Below are 14,068 nucleotides of genomic sequence, written 5' to 3'. Positions count from 1 at the left end.
ACTCATTGGAAAAGACCCTGATACTGGGAAAGATTGAGGGCAGGAGGAGAAGGGGATGACAGAGGATGAGATGGTTGGATGGCATCATCGACTCAATGGACATGGGTTTAGGTGGACTCCGGGAGTTGGTGATAGACAGGGAGGCCTGGTGTGCTGCGGTTCATGGGGTTGCAAAGAGTCAGACATGACTGAGTGACTGAACTGAACTGATGGGGGAGAAGGTTCAAGAGAGAAGAAGGAAAAGGAATCAGAGACAAACCTTTCAAGGAGTTTTGCCCCAAAGGAGTACCAAGAGATGGGTAATAGCCAGAGGGGTATGTGAGGTCAAGAGAGAAGTATTTTTAAGTGGGGAACACAAGCAATGCACGTGTGCTGAAGAAAATGATTCAGAAAACAGAATTATATTGATGGTGCAGCAGACAGAGTTAGGCATTGCTGGACCAATGTGACTGAATAGGCAAGAAGAGATGGGATGGAGTTCCCAGTGAAGGAGCTGACCTGGGCAGGGAGCATGCACAGCTCACCCCAGAGCATAAAATGCAGGTAGAGGGGAAGACAGAGAGGAAGCTCACTGAAGTTCTATTTGCATTGCTTCTATTTTTTTAATGATGTAGGGAGCAAAGTCATGAATGGTAAAGAAGAGAGAGGAAGTGTTAGCAGTCTTAGGAAGTAACATAGGGTGTGAAATACTCAGAGGAATCAGAAGTGATGGGTGAGACAACACAGAAGTTTTTCCAGGCTGCACTAAGAACTCGCTTGAGCTAGTTGTCATGAATTGACAATGAGACCAGTTAGCACAGCTATGGGTTTTTCTCTAGCTGTGCTAGCTGCATGATTGTAGACATGGGGTAACAGAGAGTTGCATTTGACTGATGTTCAGTTGAGCTCAAAGAGTTAGGAGAGGAGCAAATGAGTTGAGATGAACAGGACAGTGATTATACCAAGTTCAAATTGTATAATAGGCAGAGTGATGACATGAGATCCTTGTAATGTATGTGATTTTAGTTATGAAATTAAAAACAGCCACATTTATTCATTCAACCTAGACATTCATTCAATCAACCTAGACAGCATATTAAAAAGCAGAGATATTACTTTGCCAACAAAGGTCTGTCTAGTCAAAGCTTTGGTTTTTCCAGTAGTCACATATGGATGTGAAAGTTGGACTATATAGAAAGCTGAGCACTGAAGAATTGATGCTTTTGAACTGTGGTATTGGAGAAAACTCTTGAGAATCCCCTGGGCTGCAAGGAGATCCAACTAGTCCATCCTAAAGGAAACCAGTCCTGAATATTCACTGGAAGGACTGATGCTGAAGCTGAAGCTCCAGTACTTTGGCCACCTGATTTGAAGAACTGACTCATTTGAAAAGACCCTGATGCTGGGAAAGATTAAAGGTGGGAGAAGAAGGGGATGACAGATGAGATTATTGGATGGCATCACTGACTCAATGGACATGAGTTTGAGTAAGCTCTGGGAGTTGGTGATAGACAAGGATACCTGGCATGCTGCAGTCCATGGGGGTCACAAAGAGTCGGACACAACTGAGCGACTGAACTGACTAACTTATTCATTCAACCAACAGTAGTTATTGAGTAACTTCTATGTAGCAGACACTGTGCAAATGCAGACCCAGACCCCTGTCTAATGAACACAGCCATTCAGTTCATGAAACATCATGGACACAAGTAGGAGTTACAGTGAAGGGGGGCCAAGGTGAGGAAGAATTGCAGAGAAATGCATTTTTCTTAATAGTTAAACCGTGCATTATGGAAATGAACAACTGACTTTCCAAATCATATCTTTATTTACAGTGGCCCAGAGAAGCACTTCTTTCTGTATCAAAGACGTTTTTCTCAAATGTTGATGCCGTAAATGAAGAACTGAGAGAAAAGCTTTCCCTCATGTGTGTGAATGTCCACTTGAGTGTCTCCAATATGGCAGAACGCTATTACACAGAGCTCCGGAGAAGGTACTACACAACACCCACCTCCTACTTGGAACTCATCAATCTCTACCTGTCTATGCTGACTGAAAAGAGGAAGCAGTTGGTTTCTGTAAGTTTAATATTATTAATTAAAAAAAATTTTTTTTTTTTTGCTTGATCTCAAAACCTTTACCAGAATGTGTGGAAGATCTATGTGCCATCTTGCCTGTTGGACATCTCTCCATCCTAACATGCCCTTGACAACCTACAATATGACCAAAAAGTATATTGTGTTGGTCATCTAGAGGCCTTGCCCTTATTTAATATTTTGTCTTCTATCATTTACATAAGTGTCCTTGACTCAGGGATGTGATATGGACATTGTAACAGAATTAAAGTTAAGCCCATATCTAGCCACCTCTGCAGTGTTTAGTAAGAAGGAAAACTTTTGGTTTAGTAATGGAGATGGGAGTTTGGTTGTCTTACCTATCAGTGGTTCCCATTCAGAGCAAGGACTCTGGTGTCAGACAGACCAGGTAGCACCTCATTTCTGACTCTTTCTTCCTGAACAACTTGGAGAAGGTTTTGTAACTACTCCAATCTTAGTACAAAATAAGGTTTTAAAAAATCTGTATCTACCTCTTGGATTGTGGTAGAATTTAAATAAGATACTGTTTGTGAAGTATTGGAATATGATCTGATACAAATAAGTGCTCAAAATAGTGACTGCTTACTACATCGTCATCATTGTAATCATCATTAAGCTATTAACATGACCTAAAATTTTCAACATTTTAAATAACAAAAATGAAATCATTTATCATTTAGATATTTTAAGTGTTTTTCAATGGATATTACCTGGTAAATGTATGCCTAGTAAAATAATGTGACATATTTTTGAAACCAGCCTATTTGAGCCACCTTTTCTGTCTCATCCTCAAAAAAGTTATTCCCAGGTGGCTTATCTACCATATACTGCCCTTTGATTCTAGTCAAGGGTTTCCTGCCCCTGTGGACACGTCAGCAACCAGAGGTAAGTATCTGGGACACTGTTTGTCTCCAGTGGCCTCAGCCCTGCTGGTCCATCCTAAGGGAACAAGCTCCCAGAGATGTGAACTCCAGGAATTTCTATCTGAATTTGTCCTTAATTCATTCACCATGCTACCAAGCTACCACAGGAGCTAAAAATAATACAGTGTGATCCCTCAGTGATGCCCTACTCCCGTGGCCAGGGGACAGGGATCCAAACCCACTGTGGTGAACTTCAGGGCCATGTGTTCCTGTACGTTCAGTGTTAAGTATTACAAACCGATTCACTAATTCTGCCAATGCAAAATTCTAGTGCATAAATCAGATAGAGATACCAATAAACTCATAGTTTGTAATACTCAATATAATAGTTATTTTCTTTGTCATGTAGGCACGTGAACGGGTGAAGAATGGTCTCACCAAGCTATTAGAAACAAATGTACTAGTAGATAAAATGAAATTAGATCTTTCAGCTTTAGAACCTGTCCTTTTAACAAAATCACAAGATGTTGAAGCCCTGATGGACAAACTGGCGGTGGATCAAGAAAATGCGGATCAGGTATGCAGCATCACCTGAGGGTGGGTGAGGACGCTTTGACTGCCAGCTGACCCCTTACATACAATGATAAAGAATGGACTTTTTAGATGTGTTATTAAATTTAATTTCAATATGTTGTTAAAACAATGAACTGGTAGATCAGTTTAGCCATGCTTTTAATCCTGGCTCTCTCCCTGATAATCAGGAAATGCAATGAATGGGACAGAGAAAGTTGTAAGAAAAGTACAAGCTACAAATATAAAGCATCCAATCTTCTCCCAAGAATGAATTAGTTATTCGTTCTTATAACTCTATCTCCATTATTTTATCATCATGCCATGAGATGGACAAAGAAGAGTGTAAAATGCAGTATACCTAATCTTCTTTCATCATTGGTCTGATTCAAGAGTAAATATAACTCACTATTATTTGCCTTATTTTGTTTTTTTTTTTAACTTTTTAAACTTTTTATTTTGTTCTGGGGTATACATATACATATATCCATTCTCCCCCAAACCCACCTTCCATTCAGGCTGCCACATAACAGTGAACAGAGTTCCATGTGCTATACAATAGGTCCTTATTGGTTATCCATTATTCACTTTGTTTTTAAACATTGAAATTCACATACTGAGATCACTTGAGCAGTCATGTTTCAATGATTAGGTCCGTAGCGTTGTGCAAGAAGATGAAGCGATAGCAAAAGTGAAAGCCGAAGAGACCCAAGCCATAGCTGACGATGCTCAGCGAGATCTTGAAGAAGCGCTCCCTGCCCTCGATGCTGCTAACAAAGCGTTGGATTCCTTAGATAAAGCAGATATATCTGAAATCAGAGTTTTCACAAAGCCCCCAGATATGGTCATGACCGTGATGGAAGCCATCTCCATTCTCTTGAATGCCAAGTGAGTGCCTCACAATCACCCAGTACAAAATGCCTGGTGGAATTTCTTTGCTTTTTTCCTTCATTCTCATTTACATGTTTTCATTCTTTTGTTCACCCTCTCATTGATTCGATCAGTCATCCAACAAATTGATTGATACTTTAATAGTATTATTTTAATTAATTAATTTTTATTTTTGGCTACTTGGTCTTCATTGCTACGTGGGCTTTCTCTAGCTGCGGTGAGCAGGGGCTGCTGTCCAGCTCGGTTATAGTATGCCGGCTTCTCATTGTGGTGGCTTCTCTTGGTGCACAGCACGGTCTCTAGAGCAGGCAGACTTCAGTAGTTGTGGTGCTCGATCTTAGCTGGCCCATGGAACATCATGGAATTTGCCCAGACCAAGTCCCCTTCATTGCCAGGCAGATTTCCAACCACTGTACCACCAGGGAAGTCCCAATAGTATTTTTTTTTTAATTATAAGTGACACACAGATGGTACATCACTAAACACCTATCTTTATAGCTTCTTTAGATTATCTTCGATCTTCTCTCTTGCTTAGAAATAACAATAGTAATAGTAGCAGTAAAACAAAACTCATTTGGGGTGGAAATTAACACAAATGTCATTCTACAAATTTTGCAAGTCAGTTAGATACAAACAAAGTGAGTTTTTATAACTATAGCTCAACCAGTAAATGGGGCTTCCCTGGTGGCTCAGATAGGCTGCAATGCAGGAAACCCACGTTTGATCCCCGGGCCAGGAAGATCCCTTGGAGGAGGAAATGGCAACCTACTCCAGTATATACTTGCCTGGAGAATTCCATGGACGGAGGAGCCTGGTGGGCTACAGTCCATGGGGTCGCAAAGAGTCATACACAACTGAGCACCTAGCACTTTCAACCAGTAAATAAGAACATTTTCGGAAAAATCATTGTAAATATTAAAAAGAAAAAACAGGCTATACACACTATGAAATTAAATAGCATAAATATATGCCTAGAAAACAAAAGTAGTAAGTCATGGTGCTCTTAAAGCCTAGCAAAATGCTTTCAGTAAATTGTGTTGTATTTCCTTTATAATAGGAAGAGAGCAAGTTAAATTGTCACATAACTAATGACATAGACAGTTGACGTGTTGTTGTTCAGTCATTAAGTAGTGTCCAACTCTTTGCAACCCCATGGACTGCAGCATGCCAGGCTTCTGTGTCCTTCACTATCTCCCAGAGTTTGCTCAAACTCAAGTCCACTGAGTTGGTGATGCCATCCAACCATCTCATCCTGTCATCCCCTTCTCCTCTTGCTCTCAGTCTTTCCTAGCATCAGGGTCTTTTCCAATGAACTGGCTCTTTGCATCAGGTGGCTAAAGTATTGGAGCTTCAGCATCAGTCTTTCCAATGAATATTGAAGTTTGATTTCCTTTAGGGTTGACTGGTTTGATCTCCTTGCAGTCCAATTCCATGAAATCATGCATAATTGACATATAGTCTTTTTTTAATCTGTAGAATAATATCTTAATGTTCTCAAAGGAATACATTTCTCTTGTTGTCACATTCCTTTATTGCAATGCTATTAACTTACCATTTGTGTCTTTTAGACCTGACTGGCCAACAGCAAAGCAACTTCTTGGTGACTCTAACTTCCTAAGAAGACTTTTAGAATATGATAAGGAAAATATTAAGCCTCAAATCTTGGCAAAACTTCAAAAATATATTAATAATCCTGATTTTGTGCCTGAAAAAGTTGAGAAAGTGTCCAAAGCATGTAAATCCATGTGCATGTGGGTAAGAGCCATGGATTTGTATTCCCGAGTTGTCAAAGAAGTCGAGCCAAAGAGACAGAAACTCCGTGCTGCACAGGTATATTGTCTGTGTTGTGATATCTTATAGAATCAATGACCATGATTATCATTCAAGCTTCTTTTGTGGTGCCACTGAGACCCTATGCCATACAGACAGTAACCATGCTCTTGAAGATTATTTTTCGTTTTCACAAAAGTGTTAGTTGCTCAGTCGTGTCTGACTCTTTGTGATCTCATGGACTCTAGCCCACCAGGCTCCTCTGTCCATGGAATTCTCCAGGCAAGAATACTGGAGTAGGTCGCCATTCCCTTCTTTAGGGGATCTTCTCAACTAAGCAGTTGAACCTGGGCTCCTGCATTGCAGGCAGATTCTTTACTATCTGAGCCATCAGGGAAGCCCAGAATAGCTAGTAGAGATTGTTATTTCATGTTCCCAATGCTGTGGGCCCAGTTTGATCCCTGATTAGGGAACCAGATCTCACATGCTGCAATTGAGAGTTTATATGCCGCAACTAAAGATCCCACATGCCACAACTATGACCCAGCATAGCCAAATAAATAAGTAAACATTTAAAAAAAAAAAGATTCAAACATGAACAAGTGTGGCTGTGTTTCAATATAACTTTATTTATGGTCATTGAAATTCAAATTTCATACAATTATCATGTGTTATGAAATATTATCCCTTTGATTTTTTTTCCCCTAACCATTTAAAACTGTAACCACACAAAAATAGGTAGCAGGCTGGATTTGGCCTGCAAGCCATAGTTGCAGACCTCTGCTCTAGAGAACTAGTTAGGAAAGATTAGTTTTCACTATTGCATGAATATTTCATTTGTTTTATCATTTTTTAAATACTTATTTATTTTTAGCTGTACTGAGTCATCACTGCTGTTCAGGCCTTTTCTCTAGCTGTGGTGAGCAGGGTCTACTCTCTCGGTGCACAGGCTTCTCACTGCAGTGGCTTCTCTTGTTGTGAAGCATGTGCTCTAGGGCTCGTGGTGCTCAGTAGTCGCAGCACATGGGCTCAGTAGTTGCAGCTCCTTGGCTCCAGAGTTACAGGGAAGCCCTGTCTTATCATTTAAAGTTAATAGTTCATTATAGTAACTAACTCACCTCCAAATGCTTAGTATATCTGTTTTGCTAATCTTTCTATGATTCACTGGGCTTTGTTTTGTTCTGTTTGGTCCTCCTCTTATATTTTATTCTATTTTATACTTGGTTTAATTTTGTATATCATATCAAAATCTTTTAGAAGAAAATCTTTTGGGGAGAAAGAGAAAGTAAATCTGATTTTTTTAAAAATAGCCCATTATAAATCGGCAAATTCAACCCTCTTTGGAGCTTATTCTTAAAACATTTACTTGATTTTATTAGGCTGAACTTGATATCACTATGGCTACTTTGAAAGAAAAGCAAGCATTACTAAGACAAGTGGAAGAACAAATACAAGCCTTACAAGATGAATACGACAAAGGTGTGAATGAGAAAGAAAGTCTGGGTAAGTAACTCATCAAATTTGTGTTGGTTAGGAAATGCCAGATTTTCCAAAGGAGACAGTGTTTTCAGGCAGTCAGATCTCAGCTTCCATCCAACATATGGCCATATTTGCATTAGATGGATAGTCTTAACCTTCAAGTATAACATTAGAAGAACTGAGTATATTGTATGTATTCACCTTCTATGTCTGAATAAGACAGAGCAGCACGTGAATTTGATCCAGAAAATAAATACTACAGGGGCAAAAAGAGAGCTCTGTCTTCAGGCAGAAGAAAGGAGTATCAAAAAGGAGCTCTCTGTCACAGATGTGAAGAACAAACATATGGATACCAAATGGGAACAGGGAAGGATGAATTGAAAAGTTGGGATTGACATATACATGCTGTTGATACTATATATAAATTCATATCAGACTCTTTGGGACACCGTTGACTATAGCCCACTGGACTCCTCTGTCTATGGAATTCTTCAGGCAAGAATACTGGAGGGGGTTGCCATTTCCTTCTGCAGAGGATCTTCCTGACCCAGGGATCCAACCCAGGTCGTTTGCATTGCAGGCAGATTCTTTACTGTCTGAGCCACCAGGGAAGCCCCCATAAAATAGATTACTAAGGAGAACCTACTGTATAGCACAGGGAACTCTACTCAGTACTCTGTGGTGATCTAAAAGGGAAGGCGATCCAAAAAGGATCGCCTTCCCTTTTATATATAAAAAATATAAATATATTTATTTATACATTTATAAAATTATAAATGTATAAATATATAAATATATTTTTATATATGGCTGATTCACTCTGTGGTACAGCAGAAACTGACATAGCTGTGTAAAGCAACTAGACTCCAATTTAAAATTAATTAATTTAAAATAAAGTGAAAGGAACTCTCTGCATAGGCGATTCAAAGAACTTGGACTTGGCTTTGAAGTGAGAACTTGGGCTAAAGTGGCCTGAGGACCAGAGATGTATTGACATCATTAACCAAATAATGGTCATTCTGCTATAAGCAGAAGCAGATGAGTAAACTTCTTATACTGTAAGAAAATACTGAATGAAATAACCTGATTTTCTTTCGATTTTCTAGCAAAGACGATGGCACTGACCAAAGCACGTCTGGTACGTGCTGGAAAGCTGACGGCTGCGTTAGGAGACGAGCAAGTCCGATGGGAAGAAAGCATCCAGAAATTCAACGAGGAGATATCGAATATCGTTGGGAATGTGTTCATAGCAGCAGCTTGTGTGGCCTACTACGGGGCCTTCACAGCCCAGTACAGGCAATCGGTGAGCAAACATACTTCCTGTGAGGACTGAGAAGCAGCTGATACTGCTTTAGCAGGATACAGCAGGATGTGTGCGTCGTTTTTCTGGGTTTAGAGGGAGGTTCTCCATGATAGAAACTTAGGTCTACATTCCACTACCCACCACCTCCCCTATTGTTGTTGTTCAGTCACTAAGTCATGTCTGACACTTTGCTACCCCATGAACTGCAGCACACCAGGCTTCCCTGTCCCACACCATCTCCCAGAGTTTGCTCAAACTCATATCCATTTAGTTGGTGATGCCATCCAACCATCTCATCCTCTGTCACCCCCTTCTCCTCCTGCCTTCGATCTTTCCCAGCATCAGGGTCTTTTCCAATGAGTCAGTTCTTCCCATCAAGTGGCCGAAGTATTGGAGCTTCAGCTTCAGCATCAGTCCTTTCATTGGAAATTCAGAGTTGATTTCCTTTAGAATTGACTAGTTTGATCTTGCAGTCCAATGGACTCCCCTGTATCCCTAGGCTTTCCTTAACACAGTCCTTCTTTTCCTCTCATGCCTTAGAAAGTTACTCACAGCTTTGCTTACACAACACAGCAACCTGGGAGAAGAAAAAGAGACAGAGAGTCTCCCACCCCTAGGATCAGAAGTGGCACCAAATTCAGCCAGGATGAAATGTTCTGAACTGGCGAGGCTGCTACACAGGCTCAGCAATGGGCAAGAGCAGGGATTATTTGGAGATATTTGCAAAACACTTTTATGAAACGCCTTTCAAGACATGTTTAGCCCTGACCTTGAGTTCTAAAACCTAGTTGGTGTAAGACTCATAGAGATTATCCAGGACCTCAGGGATCAACTGATTCTAATCAAGCAGGAGGGCCAGGAGTGCTGTTGGGGGAAACTGTTGTGCATGTCTGCACCGTTCATTGAAGAAGGTGAATGCTAATAGCCCTCTGCCTCATCTGCTAATTCCCAGGATCACCCAAGGTCATTGTGGGAACCCCCAACTTCTCCACGTGGTCTCAGACTCTCCCCAGAGTGAAGACTACTATGACAACCCCTGTGTTTTATACTTGAGAAACCTGGGGTCCCAACAGCACATATGACGTGCCCAAAGCCACACCTAGCTAATGGTGTAGTTCTAGCCCCCGGATCTCCTAATTCTTTGTCCACTTCTTATGTCCTGGGCTCGGATTCCAGGATGCCTGTGGAACCTGGTAGGACTTGTTTTGTGAATCCTCATTTACTAAGTGTTCCTGACTCATATACAAGTAAGCTTTTCTCCTTCAACAGCTTATAGAGTATTGGATCCAGGACTGTCAGTCTCTGGAGATCCCAATCAATCCCGACTTCAGTCTCATTAACACTCTCGGCGATCCCTACGAAATACGGCAGTGGAACACAGACGGGCTGCCCCGGGACTTGATATCAACAGAAAATGGCATTCTGGTTACTCAAGGCAGACGGTGGCCTTTGATGATTGATCCCCAAGATCAGGTGTGTAACCAGTGCTTCAGATGAAGAGCAGCCTACTAACTCTGCTTAATATCATTCTATTACAAATTCCAAAAGTAGACTTCAGTGTACTTGTAAGGTCTTGAACGTAAACCTACAAGGCCATCAAGATGTCTTATAGTTCACATCCCTCATTTTATGGAGAAAGTAAAAAGGGAAGAGTCCAAGTGCTCTGCACACTTGATTTTGGTTGGTTTTATTCAGAGGGTTGACCATTTGTTTTCTGTTTTCTATGGGAGCAGAAATTCATTCCTGTATAGTCCTTGTCCCTAAGAGTTCTGAGGAGTCAGAATGAAGTCAGGGTATGATGAATTTGGCGCTAGTGGTAAAGTATCTTCCTGCAATGCAGGAGACCCGTGTTCAATCCCTGGGTCAGAAAGGGAGTGGTTACCCACTCCAGTATTCTTGCCTGGAGAATTCCATGGACAGAGGAGCCTGGTGGGCTACAGTCCTTGGGGTTGCAAGGAGTCGGACACAACTGAGCAACTAACACTTTGATGTGATGAATTTGGGCCAGCTTTCCTGGAATTTACTAAATTCCATTATCTGACTCCTAAGTCCTTGGATCAGTTGTTCTAAATGGCTGTTGTTTCATCGCTAAATTGTGTCTGACTCTTTGCAACCCAATGAACTGCAGCACTCCAGGCTTCCCCTGTCCTTCACTATCTCCTGGAGCTTGCTCAGATTCATGTCCATTGAGTCAGTGGTGCTATCTAACCATCTCATCATGTTCTAAATGAGGTTTAGAAAATGGAGTCCATTTGAAAGCAAGGGAGACAATCTTGAACACCTTGTATGAGCTTTATTTTCATAGATGGCTCTTGAAAACCTTGTGTGAACTTTTTTTTTTAATCTAGATGGAAAAAGGAAAAAAAAAAAAAAAACAAACCTTTATTTGTCCCAAGTTTGAACAACAACAAAAAAGAATCCCAAACATTAGAATTAAAAAGTGTTTTTATTTGCAAGGGGAGTGATTTTTCTTTTATTTTACATTTTTTTTAAATCAGGGTATAATTGACTTACAATGTTGTATTAGTTTCCAGTGGGAATCTGTTATACATTCACTCTTTTTTAAGATTCTTTTCCCATATAGGCCATTGCAGAGTACTGAGTAGAGTTCCCCATGCTATACAGTAGGTCCTTATGAGCGACTTCACTTTGACTTTTCACTTTCATGCATTGGAGAAGGAAATGGCAACCCACTCCAGTGTTCTTGCCTGGAGAATCCCAGGGATGGGGGAGCCTGATGGGCTGCTGTCTATGGGGTTGCACACAGTCAGACATGACTGAAGTGACTCAGCAGCAGCAGCAGCAGCAGTATGTATATGTCAATCCCAATCTTCTGATTTATCCTTCCCCTACTTACTCTCTTGGAGAAGTAAATGGCAATCCACTCCAGTACTCTTGCCTGGAAAATCCCATGGATGGAGGAGCCTAGCAGGCTACTGTCCATGGGGTCGCAAAGAGACACGACTGAGCGACCTCACTTTCACTTTCACTTACTCTCTGGTAACCATGTTTGCTTTCTAAATCTGTAATTCTATTTCTGTTTTCTAAATAAGTTCATTAGTACCCTTTTGTTTTAGATTCCACTTATAAATGGTATCATATGATGTTTGTCTCTGACTTACTTCACTCAGTATGGCAATCTCTATATTTATCCATGTTGCTGCAAATATCATTATTTTGTTCTTTGTTTGGCTGAATAATATTCCATTGTATAGGTGTACCACATCTTTTTTTCATTCCTCTGTGATGGAAATTTAGTTTGCTTCCATGTCTTGGTGATTGTAAATAGTGCTGCCAAGAACACTGGGATTCATACATTGATATATTTTTGAATTATTGTTTTCTCCAGATAAATGCCCAGGAGTGGGATTGCTGGATCATATGAGAACTCTATTTTTAGTTTTTTAAGAAATCTCCATACTGTTCTCCATAGTGGCTGCACCAGCTTACATTCCTACTACCAATGTAGGAGGGTTCCCTTTTATCCACACCCTCTCCAGCATTTATTGTTTGTAGATTTTTTTGATGATAGCCATTCTGAAGTGTATGAAATGATACCTCATTGTAGTTTTGATTCTGCTGCTGCTGCTAAGTCGCTTCAGTCGTAGCCAACTCTGTGCAACCCCATAGACGGCAGCCCACCAGGCTCCCCCATCCCTGGGATTCTCCAGGCAAGAACACTGGAGTGGGTTGCCATTTCCTTCTCCAATGCATGAAAGTGAAAAGTGAAAGTGAAGTTGCTCAGTCGTGTCTGACTCTTACCAACCCATGGACTGTAGCCCACCAGGCTCCTCCATCCATGGGATTTTCCAAGCAAGAGTACTGGAATGGGGTGCCATTGCCTTTTCCGAGTTTTGATTCTCATTTCTCTAATAATTAACAATATTGAGAATCTTTTCATGTGTATTTTTATCTATTTGTATGTCTTCTTTGGAGAAATGCTATATCTTCCACCCATATTTTGATTGGGGTGTTTGGTTTTTTTCTTGATACTGAGCTGCACCTGCTGTTTATATATTTTGGAGATTAATTCCTTGTTGGTTGCTTCATCTGCAAATATTTTCTTCCATTCTGAGGGTTGTCTTTTCATTTCGTTTAATGAATGAAAACATTAAACAAAATATTTCCTTTGCTGTGTAAAATCTTTCAAACTTGTTTCTAGATTGAACATAGTTTCTAAACTTTAAAAACTTTCACATTTTTACAAACTGAAATGTCCTACTCTGTGCTTTCTCATACAGGCAAACCGCTGGATAAGAAACAAAGAAAGCAAAAATGGGTTAAAGATCATTAAGCTCACAGATAGTAATTTCTTACGCACACTTGAAAATTCGATCCGACTTGGTTTACCCGTCTTACTCGAAGAGGTTTGCTTTTTCACTTTTTCTTTTCCTTGTGTTAGTTTCCAACCTTCAGACCATATCTGAAATCCTCTACAGGCAATGCCTACATTATGACAAAGACACCAGTCAGCTCCCTTTTCTAAATGGTCAAACCTATTGCTTTGCTCCTTAAACAATACATTCTCATAATGGTCTGTCACTGAACCAGTTTTTGGAAGACACTGCTTTGGTGTGAAGTGGGATGGTCACTGTCTTCTGACACTGCTGATTCTCAGGCCTCCTGTGACTCTTGATCATTAGCCAGAAATTCAAAGCAGCAACCTCATCAGGGCATGTCTCCTTGAACCAGTGATGTGAAGCCAGTAAAGCACCCCAATAAGTATAAATATTATTTTCCACTTAGACATAAAGTTAGAATTCAATTAAGTGGTATGGTATAAACTTTCACTTTTTAAAAAAAAGTATATATATTTTTAAGTCTTTGTGCTTTATTTCTTCAAAATCAAATCACTCCAAGAGTGGATGTTTTTGAAACTGTTCATTCATTCAACACACATTGTTTGAGAATCAATGGCAAATAATACAAAGATGGTTCTTGCCCTTAATAAGTTGACTATCTAGTTGGGGACAGAGACAATAAACAGAGAAAAGAGAGAAAAAATGAGACAAAGGAGACGAAGAGAATTTGTAGTAGGGACTTCGAAGAGATAAACCCAGTGCAGACATAGCTAATAAGGAGGTAGGGTGGGGAGAGCTGACTACCGTCATGGTTAC

The 14,068-nt window shown here is 40.4% G+C and overlaps 1 protein-coding gene across 4 annotated transcripts in view; it reads left to right on the top strand.

The window, feature by feature from the left end:
• DNAH6 (dynein axonemal heavy chain 6) overlaps positions 1-14,068 on the top strand; it is a 278,835-nt gene that overhangs the window by 184,445 nt on the left and 80,322 nt on the right. For all 4 annotated transcript variants that reach the window (XM_070798839.1, XM_070798838.1, XM_070798840.1 and 1 more), the window contains exons 49-56: positions 1,815-2,057; positions 3,348-3,515; positions 4,161-4,396; positions 5,968-6,229; positions 7,549-7,672; positions 8,755-8,951; positions 10,221-10,424; positions 13,193-13,318. In XM_070798839.1, coding sequence (XP_070654940.1) covers positions 1,815-2,057; positions 3,348-3,515; positions 4,161-4,396; positions 5,968-6,229; positions 7,549-7,672; positions 8,755-8,951; positions 10,221-10,424; positions 13,193-13,318 — 1,560 coding nt within the window. The remainder of the gene's footprint in view (positions 1-1,814; positions 2,058-3,347; positions 3,516-4,160; positions 4,397-5,967; positions 6,230-7,548; positions 7,673-8,754; positions 8,952-10,220; positions 10,425-13,192; positions 13,319-14,068) is intronic.

The sequence above is a fragment of the Bos indicus genome, chromosome 11 (assembly GCF_029378745.1).
Source record: "Bos indicus isolate NIAB-ARS_2022 breed Sahiwal x Tharparkar chromosome 11, NIAB-ARS_B.indTharparkar_mat_pri_1.0, whole genome shotgun sequence".
Lineage (NCBI taxonomy): Eukaryota > Metazoa > Chordata > Mammalia > Artiodactyla > Bovidae > Bos > Bos indicus.
Note: the sequence above shows the minus strand (reverse complement) of the source record. Positions and strands in the feature narration are given on the sequence as shown.